The 22,349-nt window shown below is 39.9% G+C and overlaps 1 protein-coding gene across 4 annotated transcripts in view; it reads left to right on the forward strand.

Annotated features, from left to right (window-relative positions):
* Positions 1–22,349, forward strand: part of RAVER2 (ribonucleoprotein, PTB binding 2) — a 52,533-nt gene that overhangs the window by 25,741 nt on the left and 4,443 nt on the right. The window contains exons 5-12 of one of the 4 annotated variants that reach the window (XM_020806064.3): positions 1,844–1,970; positions 3,875–3,960; positions 8,587–8,685; positions 9,547–9,658; positions 12,447–12,712; positions 15,430–15,541; positions 17,746–17,885; positions 20,683–20,772. In XM_020806064.3, coding sequence (XP_020661723.3) covers positions 1,844–1,970; positions 3,875–3,960; positions 8,587–8,685; positions 9,547–9,658; positions 12,447–12,712; positions 15,430–15,541; positions 17,746–17,885; positions 20,683–20,772 — 1,032 coding nt within the window. The remainder of the gene's footprint in view (positions 1–1,843; positions 1,971–3,874; positions 3,961–8,586; positions 8,686–9,546; positions 9,659–12,446; positions 12,713–15,429; positions 15,542–17,745; positions 17,886–20,682; positions 20,773–22,349) is intronic. The other 3 variants (XM_020806066.3, XM_020806065.3, XM_078392959.1) reach the window with 3 other exon arrangements.

Raw genomic sequence — 22,349 nt, forward strand, 5'->3', positions numbered from 1 at the left:
GAATAGTGTCATACTATTTTAAAAAACACACTACAAAACAAAATGCAACATCAATGGCATAAGTAAACACACATTGAAGAAGAACAGACTGGGGTTTACCTCCTTGTTTTACCATGCTTTTCCACCTGGCTGTCACCAGACTTTGATGTGTACCTACATTTTCCTCTCCCAGTGAGAGCCAAGAGGGGGCTGCTTTGTCAGAAAACAGTTGAAAAGAAAGTTTCAGCAAGCATGTCATAATGTTTGGTGAAGGATGGGCTCTGAGCTGTTTCTCTTAGTTAAAGCCGCTGCTGGACTTAGTTCCACATGTGTTTGGTTGCTTGTTTGCCTGGAGCTGTCTGCCAGATCAGTTGACTCTTAACATCAGGCATATGTGGTGCTAAGTGGAGAGATTCTTCTATATGGTGCAGGTTGAAGTGCATCTAATACATATTTACTGTCTCCACATGTACAGCTCCAGTGGAAGAACACTGAATTTAAAAAAAGATGAGGAACTAATGAGGAAGGAAGGGGAATGTGCAAAAGTGTTTGAATGAGTGGCAATGGCAGCTATTGAAAGTTCTGATTAATGTCATTGTACCTAGTGGTGGTACAAGTGGTGGCGCTGCGGGTTAAACTGCTGAAGCCTTTGTGCTGCAAGGTCAGAAGACCAGCAGTTGTAAGATCGAATCCACGCAACGGAGTGAGCCCCCGTCACTTGTCCCAGCTCCCGCCAACCTAGTGGTTTGAAAGCATGCTAAATGCAAAAATGCGAGTAGATAAATAGGTGCCACCTCGGTGGGAAGGTAAACGGCATTCCGTGTCTAGTCATGCTGGCCACGTGACCACAGAGGATTGTCTGCAGAGAAACGCTGGCTCTATGGCTTGGAAACGGGGATGAGCACCACCCCCTAGAGTCGGACACGACTGGACAAATTGTCAAGGGGAACTTTACCTTTTTATTTAGTGAAACACTTAAGAAATCTACTTAATTTTGTCTTAGTCTAAAGATAAAATTAAAGGTACATTTATGCTATGTAGTCACTTTGGTTAAGGGTTTTCATAGATCAGTTTAAGGTGCCTTATGTATTGCAGGCACAAATAAGCTTTTATAATACAGTGGTGCCTCGCTTGACGAGGATAATCCATTCCAGCGAAATCGCTGTAGAGTGAAATCCTCGTCAAGCGAAATAAAAAAGCCCATTGAAACACATTGAAAACCACTCAATGTGTTCCAATGGGCTAAATACCTCAGTGTCCAGCGAAGATCCTCCATAGGTTGGCCATTTTCCGATGCCTGTGCAGCGAAAAATCCATCCTAAAGCACAGTGGGGAGCCATTTTACACAGCGGGTGGCCATTTTGAAACCTGACAATCACCTGTTTTGATCGTTGTAATGCGAAGAATCAGTTCCTGAAGCAGGAAACCGATCATTGGGAAGCAAATTTTGCCCATTAAAACATCGGTTTGCGGTCGCAAAAGCGATCACAAAAACCTCATTGTCAAGTGGATTCGTCGTTTAAAGGTGTAATCGTTAAGCGAGGCGCCACTGTACATTTAATTCAGGTGGTATACCCACCTTACCGTCTTTCATGTAAGATTGTCCAGAAGTCTCAGATTGGGAAGTAAGGTTGCTTGCTTTTCAATGTTCTGAAGTGCTGCTCTTTGCCGTAACCATTAGTAAGTACATGTGCAATGACAAAAACAGTCATGGTTGCAATAATAGGAACACTATTCTATGGGAGCTTATAAAGTTCTGAATGTGTTTAGTCTCCTATAGTGCTGCTAAATTGTGTTTCATGAAATGCAGCATTTACAAAATAAAATTTATCCTCCCCCCCTTCTTATTTGTCCTTTATTCAAGATGAGGAACAACAGAAAAGGGTTGCTTCCAGAGCCAAATGCGCTGCAGATTATGAAAAGCTTGAGCACACCAGCAATGTTACAAATGTTGTTACAACCCCAACTACATGGATGTCTTAATAAACTTGGTAAGCTTTAAAGTATGTACTCTGAAGTTCAGTGGTGTCTTTTTGTTGGCAATTTGATAGTGCAACAACTTCAGCTTGAAGTGGATAGGAGAAAATAAGAGTGATCATCTAGTCAGATCTATTCCCCTAATCCACTATATTTGTTTATTATTAGCATGAAACCATCTTAAAAAGTGTTGTACTGCCTTACTATGTAATGCTATATGACACTTTAAGATATCCCTGTTTTGATAATGTATATATTGTATCTACAGTACTTTAATAAACCTTGGATCCTACTGTTCAGCTTCTTGGGCAAAGCACCAGGGCTTAGACCTGCCTGTAAATCATACCCCAATGAGAAAGTCCTGCACTGTCATCTCAGATGGGTGGAGTCCTCTACAAAATTTCTGTGCTGATGAATAGGGATATGACATTTAGAGTCTTCCAGTTAGCATTCAAACAGATTTTTTTTTTTTACCTTGGAGCTAACCTGGAGTTAGACCACAGAACCTTTGAGCTAGGCCTTTCTACGCATGAGAAAAATTGATGTGTCTGTAGGATTGGGTCTGCCAGGTGGAACTCCCAGAATGGAAGCTGGAGGCCAAAATATCTGAATGGTACATTCCTAGTAAAGAAAGCTACTTTGCAGTGGTTTAGAATTAAACTACATGTTGTTGCATGAAGTTTTATGTGTTCACACCTGGATCTACCACAGTCATGTATAAAGTGAAGGGGGAGATTTGATTTCTGAGAGCAAAAAGGCTTGACGTTGACTTGTGCAGGTTCTTGGCCTGCTGGTAGCTTCCTCCACTGCAGTCTGACTTCTCGCATCACTTTTCCTTCAGTTGGACTCTCATGTCAGAATTGAGCCCTCGGGGGAGAAGAGTACACTTGGAGAGAGGTTGCAGGGAGGTAAGCCGTAAGAAGGAATCATGCTTATCACTCATATGCCCATTTTGCTTCTTAAATCAGGCCCCCTCCTCTTGTATTTTTGCATGACTGTGGCTGATCCATCTTCAGGCACCTGAATTTTCTCCTTCCATGTCTTATTTAACCTTTAAACATTCTCCATGTTTTGCAGAGTTGGGCTCTAATAATAGAAATAAACTCTGTAGTTAAGCCTGATTGTTCCTATGATGGGTTTAATTGTTCTCTGCTACTTGCTTTACTCCTTTATGATTGTTTCTCCTGTGCTGAGCCTCTTGTTCTCCAACCCTTGCTGATCCTAAGAGAGCTGTCCCCATGAATGCTAAATTCACTCAGGAATCTTTGGCAAAGGACTTCATTAAAAACTGTTTGATAGTCTGGGGTTTTACTGTGTCACCCCTATCTCTGTTCCTGTTTCCTCTACTTTTGCTCTCAAAGAACTTCAAAAGGATTGCTTGTTTTGCTCTCAACAGGACTTGTTTTTCTGTTTGATAATTATAGAATTAACGTCTTTTGTTATTAACCCAAATATCCATGCTTGCACACCTTGCAGCTTTTGCAGCATCTGGATAGATGGCTTGCATATTGTTTTACCATTAGAAGTAAGACATAAATTTTATCAAACTTTCTCTAAGTTATAGTTATACTTCTAACTGGGGGAACATTTTCATTCTAAATGGGAAGAATTATCTTTATTCAAGGATTTTGCATTGCCATCATTGCAGTTGGGTGTAGGTAGGCAGGAACATCCCCATGGTACCTGAGAGGAAATACAGTACACTATTTTGCCCATATGTTATGACATGCCAAAGTAGATCCCATGTGAATTGCAAGCAACTCTCAGGCATACCAGTTATTTATAAGTCTAGTCAATGCAAAACATTTGGAAAAGGTAAATGTAATGTAAAATTCATCTTTGGTAATTCATTTTACCATAATGCATCGCTGTGCTATAGATTTATAATAAATCTGGCAATTTATTATGTTTTCTAAAGCAGTTTTCGGAGCGCCCATGAGCGTACCCCACCTTGTAAGTCCATCAATCAGCCCAGCCTTTATGCACTTGAATAAAGTTCATCAGGTATGTTTGTAAATTGATATAAAATGTGTTGAATCAACATTTGATCAGAGTTCACTTGCCACTCAAGCAAAGTTTCAATTATATTAAGCATCATTGACTTACAAAATAATAACAATAAGGTACTGTTGAATCTGTAATTCAGAATGAGGTGCTGAGTTATCAGTGCATTTATTTTCCATTCTTAACAGCAAGATCAGCTGCTTGTATCATAAGATGATATTGCCCCAAATCCTGTTGCTTTGTATAGTAAATTGCATTAGAATAGACCCGTTGAATCAATGGGAATTTGGTAAATTAGTCCTTTCAAAAGCTCTGTTGACTCAAATGGTCCTACACTAGCTGCAATTTATTTTAGCATAGTAAGGTATAGTTAAAGTAGGCTCATTTGAATCAATGGAACCTATGAAGGACTCTACACACACCCCTTGATTAAACAGGCCTGCTCTAAACAACAAGATTTTGGCTGTTGCTTAACTTCTATAGTTTGCTCATGAAGGGAAAAAAGGATAGATGGATTGCCTTAATGTCTTCATTAAACAATAGATGTAAGGAAGGGAGTCCTATAAAAATAAAGCATATTTTTGTTAGTTAGATTCCCAACATATGCCCTTATTTTGAATTGTCTGAGACTTCTGATGCATTATTGAAGTATTAGGAAATCTTGAGATACAGTGGTGCCTCGCATAACGTTTGCTTCGTTTAACGTTTTTTTCGCTTAACGTTTATTTTTTCAGAGTCAGATTGTGCTTCGTATAACGTTTTTCCCTATGGGCGATTTTCGCATAGCGTTTTTGGGACCATGCTTCGCTTAACGTTTTTTGTTTTAGGTCCCCTGCTTCACTTAACGATGTTTTTGTTTTCAATTTAAAAAGTGTCTTAGAAGGGTCCAAAACGGTTCTAAATGCTTGGATTCGTTAGAGGACCCCTTAAGTCATGTGCAAACCTGATTTGGCTTTGATCTGACGTTTCGTTAATTTTTTGTGAATTTTTGTTTTTTGGCCCATAGGAACCAATGGACCTGTCAAAATCTGACAGCTCCATGCTTTCCTATGGGGGAGAAAACAATTTACAAAAAATTAACGAAAGTTCAGATCAAAGCCAAATCAGGTTTGCACACAACTTAGGGGGTCCTCTAACGAACCCAAGAATTTAGAACAGTTGCTGAGTCTTCATTAATTTTTTGTGAATTTTTTCTTCCCCCATAGGAAATAATGGAGCTGTCAGATTTTGACAGCTGTCAAAAGTTGGGGGAAAAAAATTCACCATTAATTAACGAAAAGTCAGATCAAAGCCAAATTAACTTTTGCATCCGTTTTAGAGGGTGCAGAAGCTAATCCAAGCATTTAAAACCATTTTTGACCCTTTTATGACACACTTAATTTTGCAAAAATTGACTTCGCAAAGCCATTGAAACGTATTGAGTCAGCTACAATACATTCCAATGGAGGATACATTGTATCGTATAACGATGTTTCCTATGGGTTTTTTTGCTTAAGGACGGCAATCCGTGCCTATTGGAACGGATTAACCGGTTTCCAATGCATCTCTATGGGAAATGGTGTTTCGCATAACGATGTTTCGCATAACGTTTTTTTTTGAACCAATTAAAAACGTTATGCGAGGCACCACTGTATATTATTTGAGCTGTGTTAATAGCCAGCACTATTTTTAAATCTCAGTGGGTAGAAGAAGAATAGAAAACAGGTACAACATACCTCATTAAAAGCATCATTAAAACAAAATATTCTAACCTATTCGCTTTGCAAATTCATGTACCTGTAAGGCAGCATGAATGCTTATACACCTTTTCTCATTTATTTAGATGTCTGCTGAAGCTTCTGTAATTTTGCAGGGGGAGTTTAAACCATAAGAGAGAATAATAGGTATTTAGATACTAGATTTCCATGTTAATTATTCAAAGAGTTCTTCCGGCTCTTTATTATGTAGACTTCTTGTAAATACACACCAGTTAACTGTGTGGTGGCAGTGTTTTTTTGTGCTGGAAGCAAAGACTGAAGACATGTGCATCACATGCTTGCATTTCTCTTACTAACTCTTTTGCTGGTATATGCTGTTAGTGTTAATCTTCCTGTGATCTTGCCAACTGTTTACTACTTCTTTGCAAAGGAAAATACATGTTTTTGTTTGTCTCATGGTAGAAGGGGAGGCATGTTTTACTTAGCAAGAGTCTAACAGATGAGGATCAGTTGCTGTCCTGGACTAACTGTTCCACAGTGAACAAAGATGGGTCTTTACAAAAGAATCACACATGGATTATTAAAGGAAAATTTTCTCCTTTTCATTATTCATTAAAGTTAAGCCCAGAACATTAATTTAGTATCCATATAATGAGCTGTATGTTCTCACTTCACACATTTGGGGCACCCTTCTTGGGAAAAAAAATATTTTTATATGCTAGTGCTAACAAAACTGCTTTCCATAGCTTTCTTGGAACACCATGTTTTTCTGGAATTGGCAGAAGGAATTGGCAGCACACTCTGTGTTTACTAGCTGAACAATAGTTTATCTTGAAAAAAATACCACCTATGTGTATTCTTCCTTTGAAAGACATGTACATGCATACAAAAATGCATAATACATACATGAGTAGGAAGACCAAGTGTTGAACTCCATTATACAAGGATGATGGGAGCTGTAATCTGGCAGGGTATGAAGGGCCAGAGGTTCCCCATCCTTGACCTACAATTTCAGTACTGTACCATTTTTGAACAAATATTTACGGAACAGCCACCTTAAATGTTGTGACCTAAGTCCTGTTGCCAACCAGACTAAACCCATAGGCTGAAATCCTGTTGCTTAGTGTAATGAGTTGCACCTACAGTAGGTTCACTGATTCAGTGGAATTGATGGAGGAATTAACTCATCAAATCTCTACTGATTCAATTTTTAAAATTAGTATTTTATTTTTATTTTTATTATGTTATTATTGCTATTATTATTAAAAATATAAAATAAAAATAAAAATAACTCAAAATATAACAACAACAACAACAACAACAACAAACATAATCATCATCATCATCATCTCTACTGATTCAATGAGCCTACTCTAATTGTGACTTAGGGTGCTAAGCATCAGGACTTCAGTGTTTGAATCAGCTGCTGAATTGTATGTCAACCTACATTCGCTCTAAGCTGTCCTTATGTGCAGAGCTCCATCAAGGCTGTGCACTGGCAGCTGGTATTCCTGCCGTTTAGTTCTGATTTCAGCTGGAACCACCCCCCCAATGCATGAATGGGCAAGGCTCCCACGCAGGGACTGAAAACTCCTGTTGATTCATTGAGTCTACACTTGTTTTGATTAGCAAGTGGATATAGACCTTTGAGAGGAAAAATGATTGCTTTATGGCAATTGAATTGAAGTATTATAGAGAAAATCCATACTAGAATGCAGCATCAGTTAACAATGGAGAAAATCTCTTTGAATTTGTTTTACTTCCCCCCCCAATATTATGTTTTGATGTACTTAGTTTATGTATTTATATAGTAATGTAATTTTTGAAAATATTAGAAATTTCTAGTTTTATTATTAGTCCCAACTAAAATAGATGCATTAACTCAATGCAAATTAGTTTTTGAACACATAGTATGGCTAGTTTTGTGATTGTTAAATAAAGATTCTGTTACGTCTTTATATATTTCTCAGTATATATTTAAACAATTATCTCTAAACATCACTGAAAACTAGCTGAGGTCTATGTTGTGCTATTTAGGAATACCCTTATTTTCCTCATGGATTTTTGTTTTCTGAGCATATGCTATTAACCGAGCCCTATGAGGACCGACCAAAAGAACTGGACATGTTTAACCATGAGAAAAGAAGACTGAGAGGAGATGTAATAGCACTTTTCAAATATTTGAAACGTAGTCATACAGAGGAGGGGCAGGATCTGTTCATGATCATCCCAGAGTGTAGGACATGTAATAATGGGCTCAAGTTACAGGAAGCCAGATTTAGGCTGAACATATCAGGAAAAGCTTCATAACTGTTAGAGCAGTATGACAATGGAACCAATTACCTCAGGAGGTGGTGAGCACTCCAACACTGGAGGCATTCAAGAGAAAATTGGACAATCGTCTGTCAGATCTGCTTTGACTTGGATTCCTGCATTGAGTGGGGGGGTTGGACTCGATGACTTTATAGGCCCCTTCCAGATCTAAGATTCTGTGATTCTATGATTTGTCATGCTGTTTGTGGGCTACCCATAGGGATGTGGTTGGCCTTCATGGGAGTAGATACTAGAGTAGCATTCTTCTGCACATTCTTACAAACTCTGCCTGGCCTTAGGAAACTGACTGCTATTCACTTATGTTTGTTACAAAACTGTTTGTGCAGTGCTAGAAGACTGCTGTGGAAAATGGCTACCGTCCTTAATTACAGATATACAGTGAGTGACCTGTGCCAGAAGTTGTAATTCTATGTACATCTGTCATAGCTTTCCCTGGCTGACCAATGGAATTCTGGATATTTGGAAAGCAAGGATATGATCCTAATTGCCAACATCTATATGAAAGGAATTCCCTATTTGCATTTTTATTTCTCAGAATGCTGAGTAATGCTGCTCCCAAATATAATTTATTTCATTTTTCTTTTCCAATTGACAGGGACCAGTTCTTGGAAATCCATCAAGTTTGGTGCTACAGAATCTCTCCCATCTACAGGTGCCGCAAGTAGCAAAGACTGAAAATATTCAAACAAACACTGTGAGTTGAGCAACATAGACTGTGTATAAGATGGTAGTAACTATCTTTTAAACAGTCATTATGCATAAGATTTTCTAAAGTGGCAATCTTCCTCCTGAACACTAGTCTTCCCACCAGAGTCTGGAACTCCCTCCCACAGAAGGCCAAGCTGGCCCCATCTTTGCTGTCTTTACACAGGCAGGCAAAGACATTTCTCTTCAGGCAGGTTTTTCCTTAGTAAGCAACTGTCTAGGAGACAATAAACAGGCTGGTTTATATTTTGTTTCTTCTAAATCTGTTTTTAGTTAGTCATGTTTTTTCCTAATATTTTTATTAAAATGTTATTAATTTTGTCTTTATATTTGAATAACTTACTGTTTTTAGCTTTTAATATTGTGTTTCAAATTATGTAAGCCACCCTGAGTGCTTTTTTATGAGAAACGTGGGGTGAAAAGAAAAAATAAATAATACATGCTGTCTTTCTGCTACAGATACAATATTATTTTCTTTCTTTGGTCAATTTTCTGTTATCAAATAGTACTGTATAGGGTTAATGTATTTGCGAAGGCTTTCACGGCCAGGATCTAATGGTTGTTGTGGGTTTTTTCGGGCTCTTTGGCCGTGTTCTCAAGGTTGTTCTTCCTGACGTTTTGCCAGTCTCTGTGGCCAGCATCTTCAGAGTGCTGTCCTCTGAAGATGCCGGCCACAGAGACTGGTGAAATGTTGGGAAGAACAACCTTCAGAACATGGCCAAAGAGCCCGAAAAACCCACAACAACCAGTATAGGGTTAGGTTTTTTTTAAGTATCTGCACTTGAAAGGTTATGGAACAGTTTAGCAAAATATTTATAGCAATAAACAATACTTCTGTGCTTATTTGCAGAAACCAAGTCTGCTTGGAGAACCTCCAGCAACATTACTTCAGGCAGTGCTAGGAATGGGCACTGTACCACATGTGACCACAGATGTGGGGAGCCCAGGAGAAGCACGCAGCTGCAAGTGCCATTTTGTTTCCTATTGTAGTTAAAGTGCTAATTTTGGGGGGAGATGCACCTCTGTATAATGTATCTATAATTATGAAGGTAGCCATTTAAGAAGCACGCTCAAGTTCTCCTGCATCAGCCATGGATGCTTAGTGACTTCTGTCTTATGGGATGTTGTGGCTATTTTCTGTTTAACACCCGGAGGCTAGTAGCTCAGTTTTAGAAAAGGTAAACAATTTCTCAAGGAAGTGGGTAGTGGGAATGATGGCCACAGGATTTTTGGCTGTAGTTGTCTTCAGTTGTCCCCAAACTTCACAAACACCAGTGGATTAAAACCCTCTTTCTTTTAATGCCCAAAGTTGTTATGTGCCAAAGATCAACATATCTTAAATTGTAGCTCTTTGTACTTGTAAATAGTAGCTTCTGTTTTTTTCTCTGTAATTTATATTTTAGTGAGGAAAACATGGTACAGTGGTGCCTCGCATTACAATCGCTTCGTTTAACAACGAAATCGCATTACAATGAACTTTTTGCAATCGAAAAAAGGTTCCTATGGGGGAATTTTGCTTTGTGATGATCGGTTCCCTGCTTCGGGAACCGATTCTTCGCAAAAACGATGATTTTCCAACAGCTGACTGGCGGTTTCTAAATGTCCGCCGGGTAAATAAAATGGCTCCCTGCTGTATTTAGGGACAGATTCCTCGCAAGACAGGCAGCGAAAATGGCTGCCCTATGGAGGATCTTCGCTGGACAGTGAGTTTTAAGCCCATCGGAACGCATTAAACAGGTTTTAATGCTTTTCTATGGGCTTTTAAATTTCGCTTTACAATGTTTTCGTTCTATAGCAATTTCACTGGAACGAATTAACATCGTAATGCGAGGCACCACTGTATTTCATTCAGAGCAAGTATAACGATTTAATATATAAATCTGCTTATAAAAGTAACAATTAGAGATGGGGGTATTTGTATTCGTATATGAATATGAATATCCCTGCACAGGTGCAAATAATGAGGGCCCGGCCACCATGGGGCCAGACTGTCCACTCACAATTGCTGCTGCTGGCTCCATGGTGCCTTCCTATTGTGCCATTGTCCGCGACCGATTACCAACCAAGCTTCTCTGCTTGGTTGGAGAGTGGCTAATCTATTGCAGAGATAGATAACAACCCTCATTATTTCCACCTGTGTCGGGATATTCGTATTCCTACACGAATACCCGCATCTCTAGTAACAATGTTAGACATAGGATTTATAAGCAAAACTCTGTTTGAAGGGTACTGTTGAGCAACATGACCATAACAACAAACTTCACAGTAATCTGGTATCTCTCTTTGTTTTAATTGAGATAGAAAATTGATACTTGACTATAGTATTAGAAAGACTTTTTAACATAAACTTAGTCTGCCATTTTATCAGGTCATACTAGGAGTCTGATCCTGTTCACTTGGGTTTAGTCACTGTCTCGTAAGTTAAGTCTTTTTCTCCTGCCAGCTAAGCCTCCAGCCTAACCATCTATCTAGAGGTTTGACTATTTTCAACCACAGAGATCTATAATTTAAGATATGTTGATCTTTCATATTGATATGATGAGGCAGAAATGTTGGCATGGGATAGAATTATTCTTTAAAAAATGACTATTTTTAAAAAGTCTGGTCAAAGAATGGTTTCATATCATATCCTTTTTCTGGAGTTGGCGGAAGGCCTCTTTTGTGTTTAGAACTGCCCACCTAGTAGTCTTACTGAGTGAATAGCCTTTTAAAAATTTGATATTGTGAGGACCTTTGGAAGATGCCCATCACTATGTGAACTATACTGGGAAATCACTTTGTTCCATTTTGACATGTAATTGTCCTTATATATAACTCATGTAACACTTAGGGCATAAAATGGAGATGAATACAAAGGTGAAATGAAGTTAGGCCAGGGTTTAATAAGAAGTCAGACACACTATACATTGCACAGAGTAACAGTGGGTGCACCTGAGTATTTATGGCTCACCAGCCCTCACAGAAATCTTTTACTTAATCACATGAAATTTGCTTTTGAAGGCTTTGAAGTTTGCCGTTTACTGAGTTTAGGCAGTGGCCCTGCAAATGAAGGATCTCATGTCCGGACACAAAGCTGACTTCATTTGCTATTCAAAATGATATCTTCTGTAGTCCAAATTACAACTATGTTGAGAAGGTATCTTCCTCTGTGAAATAGATGCTGTAGCGTTACTATTTACAAACTATGTGTATACATGCCTCTTCAAATATGATACTGTGAGGGCTGCTTGATCACAAAAGCATGAAGGGAAATTAAGCTGGATAGTATTTGTTTTTTCTGTGTAGCTCTCTCTGCATATACAAATAGGTTTTTAAATCTAAATGTAAAATGGTCCTAGTACTGTGGTGTTGGATGGTTCTGAATGGAAAAGTAGGATTTAAAATCCACACACATCTTTAAGAGTGCTGTGTTCGTCTGGCAGGGCGAACAAACTATCAAAATATATTAATTGATAATTTAAGTGACACACAACTTGTCTTCAATAGTATTTAAGGAGATAACTGATCTATTGCCTTAATAAATTAATAAATGATCAAAATTACATGAACCTGAATATTTCAGAGAGCACTAGTAGCTCTGTTGTGTTTGGGACATTAAGATTTTAACTGTTGAAGCATGGAGAATTTCATTTTCGGCACAGAAAAATAAACAGCCCTTTTATGATTACGTATTTCTGTGTTTTAATAATAAAGTGTAAAGCTGATTCCTGCCTAACAGACTTTCCCCCCCATTTTTGATGGACTGTGCAGTATCAAATCGGACTCCTGTTCAAACACCGGTTGCAACAGGGATTGGCATCCTGCCATTCTTTCCAAATCAGCATGTAGCTGGCCAAGCAATGCCTCGGCAAAATAACACACAAGACAAGCTACCATCTGCGGTGGGACTGACAGACGGCACTGGCGCAGGGTCACAGCCTTATCTGCAGAACTTAACAAATGTCCCTGCTGGAGGCCTGCGGGCAGGACATCTCACACAAGAGAGCCAGACAAAGAGCACTGACACAAATTCAGGGGTAAGAAAGCAATGGCATGCTGTTGTGTTTCAGTATTGTAATTCCCTTCATATCTGTTGGGAAATAACTTTTTGCAATGTTTTCATTACAGTTCCATTTTGACTACAAAAGGCACTTTAACATTGATTCTGTTTTCTTTCATGGTCTCTTCAATATGCACAGGCACAGAACCAATATGTGCACAGAGACCACGGAGAAGAACAGAACTTCATTCCTCTTGGAAGCAAAATAATACTTGCACATCCCCTGTGAAGCTGATGTATTAATAGTTTGCAGTCGGTTATCAGAAACAGACTTAGCAATTAATCTTCTTTGAAATAATACTGTGTGTGTTTAGTCGTTTAGTCGTGTCCGACTCTTCATGACCCCATGGACCAGAGCACGCCAGGCCCTCCTGTCTTCTACTGCCTCCCGGAGTTGTGTCAGGTTCATGTTGGTTGCTTCGCAGACACTGTCCAGCCATCTCATCCTCGGTCGTCCCCTTCTCCTCTTGCCATCACACCTTCCTAACATCAAGGTTTTTTCCAAGGACTCTTTTCTTCTCATGAGATGGCCAAAGTACTGGAGCCTCAGCTTCAGGATCTGTCCTTCCAGTGAGCATTCAGGGTTGATTTCCTTTAGAACTGATAGGTTTGTTCTCCTTGCAGTCCAGGGGATTCTCAGGAGCCTCCTCCAGCACCACAATTCAAAGGCATCAATTCTTCGGCGGTCTGCTTTCTTTATGGTCCAGCTCTCACTTCCATACATCACGACAGGAAAAACCATAGCTTTGACTATTCGGACTTTTGTTGGCAAGGTGATGTCTCTGCTTTTCAAGATGCTGTCAAGATTTGTCATCGCTTTCCTCCCAAGAAGAAGGCGCCTTTTAATTTCAGGGCTGCTGTCTCCATCTGCAGTGATCATGGAGCCCAGGAAGATAAAATTTGACACTGCCTCCATATCTTCCCCTTCTATTTCCCAGGAGGTGATGGGACCAGTGGCCATGATCTTAGTTTTTTTGATGTTGAGTTTCAGACCGTTTTTTGCACTCTCCTCTTTCACTCTCATTACAAGGTTCTTTAATTCCTCCTCACTTTCTGCCATTAGAGTGGTATCATCTGCATATCGGAGGTTGTTGATATTTCTTCCGGCAATCTTAATTCCGGCTTGGGTTTCTTCCAGTCCAGCCTTCCGCATGATGTATTCTGCATATAAGTTAAATAAGCTGGGGGACAATATACAGCCTTGCCGTACTCCTTTCCCAATTTTGAACCACTCAGTTGTTCCATGACCAGTTCTAACTGTTGCTTCCTGTCCCACATATAGGTTTCTCAGGAGACAGATAAAGTGGTCAGGCACTCCCATTTCTTTAAGAACTTGCCATAGTTTGCTGTGGTCCACACAGTCAAAGGCTTTCGCATAGTCAATGAAGCAGAAGTAGATATTTTTCTGGAACTCTCTGGCTTTCTCCATGATCCAGCGCAAGTTAGCAATTTGGTCTCGAGTTCCTCTGCCTCTTCGGAATCCAGCTTGTACTTCTGGGAGTTCTCGGTCCACATACTGCTGAAGCCTACCTTGTAGGATTTTGAGCATAACCTTGCTAGCGTGCGAAATGAGTGCAATTGTACGGTAGTTGGAGCATTCTTTCGCACTGCCTTTCTTTGGGATTGGGATGTAGACTGATCTTTTCCAATCCTCTGGCCACTGTTGAGTTTTCCAAACTTGCTGGCATATTGAATGTAGCACCTTAACAGCATCATCTTTCAAGATTTTAAATAGTTCAACTGGAATGCCATCACCTCCACTGGCTTTGTTGTTAGCCAGGCTTTCTAAGGCCCACTTGACTTCGCTCTCCAGGATGTCTGGCTCAAGGTCATCAACTACATTGTCTGGGTTGTCCGGGATATCCAAATCTTTCTGATATAATTCCTCTGTGTATTCTTGCCACCTCGTCTTGACGTCTTCTGCTTCTGTTAGGTCCTTCCCATTTTTGTCTTTTATCATGTTCATCTTTGCGCAAAATGTTCCTCTAATATGTCCAATTTTCCTGAACAGATCTCTGGTCTTTCCTTTTCTGTTATCTTCCTCTATTTCTTTGCATTGTTCATTTAAGAAGGCCCTCTTGTCTCTCCTTGCTATTCTTTGGAAGTCTGCATTCAAGTTTCTGTAACTTTCCCTATCTCCCTTGCATTTTGCTTCCCTTCTCCTCTCTGCTATTTCTAAGGCCTCGTTGGACAGCCACTTTGCTTTCTTGCATTTCCTTTTCTTTGGGATGGTTTTCGTTGCTGCCTCCTGGACAATGTTATGAGCCTCTATCCAAAGTTCTTCAGGCACTCTGTCCACCAAATCTAGTTCCTTAAATCTGTTCTTTACTTCCACTGTGTATTCATAAGGGATTTGGTTTAGATTATACCTGAGTGGCCCAGTGGTTTTTCCTAATCTCTTCAGTCTAAGCTTGAATTTTGCTATGAGAAGCTGATGATCAGAACCGCAGTCAGCTCCAGGTCTTGTTTTTGCTGACTGTATAGAGCTTCTCCATAAATAATACTACTGAGGCACAAACAGGCCTTAGGAGGGAAGTGGAAGGTGCCAACCACAATGTCCAGACCAACATGCTAGACTTCAGCTTAAAAAATCCTGACCTGAATTGAAGATGTCTCCATTATATTAACTTTACATGTCAGTTCTAGTTGTCGGGTGAAAAACAGAATTCATATGTATGTATTTATATGTTACAGAGCTCTTCAAAAAAGCAGACCTCACTCTTGGGAGATCCTCCTAAAGAAATCCATCTTAGTACAAATCCCTACTTGAACTTGGCAAGTGTATTGCCTTCTGTATGCCTTTCTGGTAAGCAGCACATTTTCTCCAGAAGGGAATATGGGAGATAGTTACTATACTTGTAGATAAGACTGTTGACCCCAGTGCTTGATATCAGTTACTGCTGAAATTTTGCATTAGTTTTAAAGAAAGACAACAGTAAACAAAAAGTTAGCACTGTTGCTAAAGATTTGTAATGTCTAGTTTAAAATATATTTTATCATATCTGCGGTAGATACTTGACCTGGCTAGATAGCTCTGTTGTTTAGGTATCTGGCTGTGGAGCCAGAAATTGGGAGTTCGATAATTCATTGTGCATCTGAAAAGAGCCAGCTTATGTGACCTGGGGAAAGCTGCACAGCCCCAGGGCACCCCCAGAAGAAGGGAATGGTAAACCATTTCTGTGCATTCTCTACCTAGAGAACTCTAGAGAGGGTGCCGTAAGTCAGAATTGACTTGATGGCACATAATAATAGATATTTGAGTTCATAGGGTTGTTTTTAGAAACTCCTATGAAGTTATATTTCCTCATCTCTCTATCCCTACAGTGGATCCTCATGCATTTACAGGATTCCTTGCATCCTCTTAATGCTCAAGCAGCCTAGTCTTGTCTTCTAACCATGCTGGGTGTCTCATATCGATTGCTTCACCAGTAGTAAGCTAGGTAAATGTTAAGTTAATCGCATATCATTCTGGGGATTCCCAGGGTACAGTGATACAAAAGGTCAAACTGCAAGGACTAAGCTTTCTTTGTAAAAGCAGCAGCAGGCCTGTCAGCTCCCCTCATCACAATGTTGGATAAGGGCCACTGGGTCTTTGCAATGCACAACATGACCCTAATCCAGATTGCTCTCCTAGAGTTATTAGCAGCAGAGTCATTTTTCTTGGGCACGTCGTGAGAATGGTTGATGGTCGGATTCCGAAGGATCTCCTGTATGGAGAATTAGTGCAGGGAAATCGCCCCAGAGGGAGACCACAGCTGCGATACAAGGATATCTGCAAGCGGGATCTGAAGGCCTTAGGAATAGACCTCAACAGATGGGAAACCCTGACATCTGACCGTTCAGCCTGGAGGCAGGCAGTGCTTCATGGCCTCTCCCAATTTGAAGAGACCCTTGTCCAGCCAAGGCAAAGAGGAAGTCACAAAAGCAGCAAAACCAGGGAGCTGGACAGGGGACAGATTGGATTTGTCTTCAGTGTGGAAGAGATTGCCACTCTCGAATTGGCCTCTTCAGCCACACTAGACGCTGTTCCAAGTCCTCCATACAAAGCACGACACCATAGTCTTTCGAGACTGAAGTATGCCTAACTAACATTTTTCTTTCCACATTTTAAATAACCAAAAGATCTAGGTTTTTGTAACTCCAGATTCTTTTGCCACTTAGCATAACTTAAAAGAAGTTTAGCACTTTGTTTTGCTTTTAAGGGCAGAAATGCATATTCAGCGGTACCTCAGTTTATGAACCGAAATCCGTAGAAAATAATGCTCCGGTTTACATTTTTTCCTCCCCCCCCTCACTGTATGAAAGGGTTTCCCCAGGATGCATTGCGCCTGGAGGTTTCTAGCTCCATCCCTGTTCCTAGTGCAATCTGCATTTTGGTTTATGAAATTTCTGCATTACGTAACGTCCCGGAGGACGCATTAATTTCATAAACCGAGGTACGGCTGTAGTGAGATAAATGGATTCCCTCAACCTTGTGTTTGTCACTTAATGTGCATGTGGGGATTGGATATAAATAATCTTACATAAATAAAAGACAGTAGTTAAAGCCAAAAACTATACAACAACTAAAAAGGATTAAACCAATACCACGTTAAAAATGGTAAACGAAAGCAATACCTAAACCACATTCAAAGCAGCAATGCACAACAATTTAGGATTGCATAGCCTCTTTATAGCCTGTTTTCAGAAACTTTGTATGTTCCTTCACTTGAGGTCTTTAGGCTTAGGTTCTGAAACTTTTTTACATTAAGGGATAGGCTTGACTATCTAGCAGCAAAATCTCCTCGTAGTATTGGAAGCATTTCTGAGAACTCAGTTAAAAATGGAATCCTGGCTTTAGCTAAAGTGATGTTGATTCTAATGTTACGTGTCTCCATGCCTCTTTCTAGACAAGCTTTTGAGTTAGTCATCTGGGTGATGTACACTCTTTATTGCATCATTCTGGTTTCACATCACTCTCTCTCTTTTTTTTACATGACATGTAACAATGGATTTTCCCCCTTTGACCAGCAGTTGCCAGTAGAGCTGGTAAGCAGCAGTCGGGAATTTTGTATAACTCATGTGACACGGCATCTGCTCAGGGAGCTTCTCCGCAACAAGCAGTGGAAAACTATTTTACCTATTCACCATCATATGGGGATTATACACAGGTATGTGGCTCAGATATGGCTGTACTGGAGCTGGTGGCTATGTGCTGTCTTTTTGTTTATTTAAACATGTTGCAGAGTTCTAGTCAGATGATAATTTAGGAGGATCAGTAACTATTCTGAAATCCTGTTGCTCAGCACAGTATGTTGCCATTAGAGTAGGCCCATTTGAATCAGTGGAGAAGTTGACTCCTCAAAATCCCCATGATTTATTGGCCTATTCTAGTATGATTTACTAAACTAAGCAACAGGATTTCAACCAGTGAGTTATAGTTTTAGCTGTTGATTTTTTTGTTTTACAGTGTGACTGTTTTGGAATATAGGTATAGTAGAAAATCCCTTGATAGTAGAAATTCTCTGGCTATGTGGGGAACTAAACAAGCTGTGTGTGTACAGTATTCAAAAGTGAAATGAAGCTGAAGAAATTGTGCATCTTTAAGCTTAGGATGGGATCAGGAAAAATCAATAATAATAATAATAAAAGACTGTCAATGCAGTGTGTCTCATGCACATCCTTCATCTACCTGTGTTTTGTTCCTAGTTATGCCTTGGTCATATAAACACTGCCTTATGAAGTGTCTTGTTTGTGTAATGTAAATAATTGCAGAAAGCTGTTGACTGCAGCACTTTTGTAAGTCCTACAGAAGAAGAAGAAGCAAACTCTACAATTGGTTTGCTTTTCTATAAAATTAATCCTGCTGTGAACACTTTTCTGTGCATTTTGTGAGCATATCGTAGCATCCAATATAGGGAGGGATCTTGGATTGTTTAGCATGATGTTCAAACTTAACAAAAATTGGCATGTAGGCTTGTTTCTTACCCAGCAAGCCAGAATAACACGCAAACAAGCTATGGATTCATTCTCTGGCTTGCTGGGAAAGAAACAAATCAGAACTCAAGTTTCTATTGGCCTCAGTTGCCACAGTGAGCAAACTGTAAACAAGATATTTTCTAGCTGAGCTGCTTCATCTGCAAGCAAGAGCAGTCAGCCATCATGCACCAGCACTCTGGCTTTTACCCTACAAGTCAGAATTCTTGAAAATCCCAGCTGCTTGCAATGTCTGGAAATACCCACTGGGCAAAATTCTGTTCATGCTAACATAATCTAAAGTTACACCCATGTAAATCTGCCAGCCATTGTGACAGGAAACAAGCGCACCATCAGTTACACGTCTCCATTGCAACCAGGTGTGCAGTGCAGTGGTTGGAGTGGTTCATAGACAGCACTTTCAGCTTGGTGTGATCACAGCTACTGCAAGCACAAGGTCGCGTTGCACCCACATAGTTACAAAACATGATTTTGCTGCTTGTTTTGTACTGCTAAAAGTAAAGTTCAAGCAATAGTGAATCAAATATAACAATTAAAAGAAAAGTTTTTACAAAACGTGCCCCCCAAATAACCCTACAAATACAACATTAACAAGCCTGAATGAATACTTCTGTAGTCAGAACTTAAAGTTGCTGCACAATTTTGGTATAGTTTTCCAGATCACGCACTCTGAAACTGGTGGCCAAGAGAAAGTAATTTAAAGGGGCCTTTTTGTGGCACTGTGAGCGTGGGTGGTTTTAATTTTGCCTTTGCCAGCTTTTCTGTGCCTGTGCAAGTCACTCCATTGAGCACCAATAACCTGGGAGCAGAATTTTAATCCAAGTTATGAAAACTTCACCATTGGGCAGCCTAGAAGCCATCTCACTCCTCACAGGCAACTATTGAACAAGTCTGCTTAAGCATTCTACTGCTGGTGTCTTCCCATCACACATTGTAAAAGGGGCCACCTGATCTGTTCACTGAATGAAGTGTAGGGAGCATGGGCCAGCATTGTTCACAGCTATCACCGCACATGCCTTTTATATTTCCTAAGCTTAAGTATGCCTCACAAAGAGATCATGTGTTTGTCTCATGTGCAAGAGTGTGGGCTACTTGCCATGTACGGCTTATTCTGTCAAGTATTAAGCTAGTGTTCTTGTGACTTTCCAGCAGAAAATAGTTTGGTATTCTGAGAAATGTGGAAGCAGTGGATGAGGCTAGTCTGCAGAGTCCTATGTTGTCCTTGTATATTTATCTGTTGCATGGCAAGGGTGGTGTGGCCCCCACCTTGCTAAATTTGTGCATTGGTCCATGATTCCTGGGCTTGTGTCCAAAGTATGTTACAGGCTTGATTTCCAAAGGATTTGCTTAATAAATTGGGGTAGGGAGGTGATTCCTAAACTTGGGATCCCAAGATGCTTTTGGACAACATGTCTTGGAATCCTAGTCAGTATGGCCAGTGCTAAGAGCTGTGAGTTATCACCCAGTAACAGCTTCAAATTAAAGTTGAGGAACTATTCATTTAGACCCACTGTTATCTGCAAAGTGAAGCCTTGTATGCTAAATTTTGTTTTATTTCACCAAAAGCAGATTTCTAGGATGAGTGTGTTAGCCAGATTCTTCTTGTTATCAGGAGTGTTCATGTCATAGTTTAGCTATGGGAAATGTTTTTCAGGATGTTCTTACTTCTAGTCAAGAAGATATTGGGAGTTGGTCAATTAATGTTAATCTTGCAGGGAATAAATTATCACACTTTCATAGCATTACTGATTTGTACACTTTATTTATTAATTAAGTATTACTGCTTTATTTGCTCCAATGAAAGAAACAAAATAAGCAAGAACTTGGTCTAAGGCAGATGAGGAAGGAATAATATTGTCTTACTAAAGCAGATGTGTAGTCTTCTTTTGCAAACCTTATGCTGGTTTTGTGTAATATGATTATAATTATGGAAAATGGTGGATCAGGTGAAAACTGTTTTGTCTTTGGCAGGATTCTCTCCAGCAGTGGTACCAACAGTATGCTCAGGCATACCATACCATTCAAAACAGAGTAGGAGAATTAGAAAACGATAGCTCAGAGGTAAGTTAAAGTTATTGTGGCGTTCGCCCTTGTGGCCCCTGCTTGTTTTTCCCTCATATCGCATTTTCTTCTCGCTGCCACCAGTGGATTACCTCAATCCACAATATAAGTGATGTTTGTCCGAACACTTGACTTGTGAACAGAAACAGAACTTATTTATTGAAGTGAAGCAGATTGAATAATAACAGACATTTCTCAGATACACATTATACATAAGCAAATTATCAACAGTCCTCTCAGTACATACTTCTTTTCTCTTGCTATATCATTACACTTTCTTTACCTATTTTCCTAATCAGCACTATCTCTCTGACTAACCAGCCCTATCTGACTCCTCCTCCTTCCGCCAAGCCTCATGTAGTTGCTGACTCTGCCTCTCCAGTCCTCTCATAGGTTCATGCATACCAGCTCATGAATATGGATGGCATGAGTGACATCGGTGACCGCCACATTTATTTTTTGCTTTTCCCCCCTTGATGGTATTTGAGCCAAGAATCCTGATTTTTCAGGGTTTTTGCTTAAGGAAAGAGGCTACACATAGCAGGAACTTCTTCTCTGAAGACATGTTGCATGCAAGCAACAACAGGAAGGGAAGGGTACAGTGTTCCCCTGCTTCCTTCTTGAAGAGGACTATGTAATTTATTCCTTAATGAGGCAGGAAATCTGTAAAGTAAGTCTAATGGATAGAATGTCAGACTAACCTTGGGAACATGGGCCAGTCACAGTGGGCTGAATCCAGTTGTTAGTGCCAATTACAGTAGACTCAGAATCAGTGGGAGTTACACAAGTACAGACGGATTTTTATTGGCGCAATGTGCTGTCAGGTGACAATACTTAATGTATTCGCGAAGGCTTTCACGGCCGGGATCTAATGGTTGTTGTGGGTTTTTTGGGCTTCTTGGCCATGTTCTGAAGGTGGTTTCCCCTAACATTTCACCAGTCTCTGTGGCCGGCATCTTCAGAGGACAGCAAACTGTGCTCTGGTGTAGTTTGGCTAGGGCGTGGAGTATTTATGGCTGTGAGATGGGATGATTAGTGTGTATTGTTGTGGGTGTATTGTTTTCTGTGGATGGGTGATTAGTGTGTTTTGTTGTGGGTGTATTGTTGTGATAAGGAGATTATCTGTCACTGTGGTTGATGGTAGTGATCTCCTTGACCTTGTGGTTGGGTAGAGTTCGTGACCTTTTGCATGCTGTATTTTTGAGAGCTGGGAGCCAAGTTTTGTTGAGTTTCAAACTTTCCTCTTTTTTGTTGAAGTACTTGAGATTGTCAGCTCTTGTAAATGCAAGGCCATGGCTTCCTTTATTGAGTCAATCCATGTTATTTGGTCTCTCTTTCCTATGCCATCAGCTTTCCCCAACATTGTTTTTTTCCATTGAATTTTGTCTTATGATAAGGCTAAAGTATTTTTCATTTATGTTTACAGAGGGAGTTGGGGTTTAATTTTATATGTGTCTGTGTCTGTGTCTGTGTGTGAGTTTGTTATGGACTATCAAGAAAGAACTAACTTATGACAACCCTAATAGGGCTTTCCTGGTAAATAAGATATTTAAGGAGTGGTTTTACCAGTTGTGTCC

The sequence above is a fragment of the Pogona vitticeps genome, chromosome 4, assembly GCF_051106095.1.
Source record: "Pogona vitticeps strain Pit_001003342236 chromosome 4, PviZW2.1, whole genome shotgun sequence".
NCBI lineage: Eukaryota > Metazoa > Chordata > Lepidosauria > Squamata > Agamidae > Pogona > Pogona vitticeps.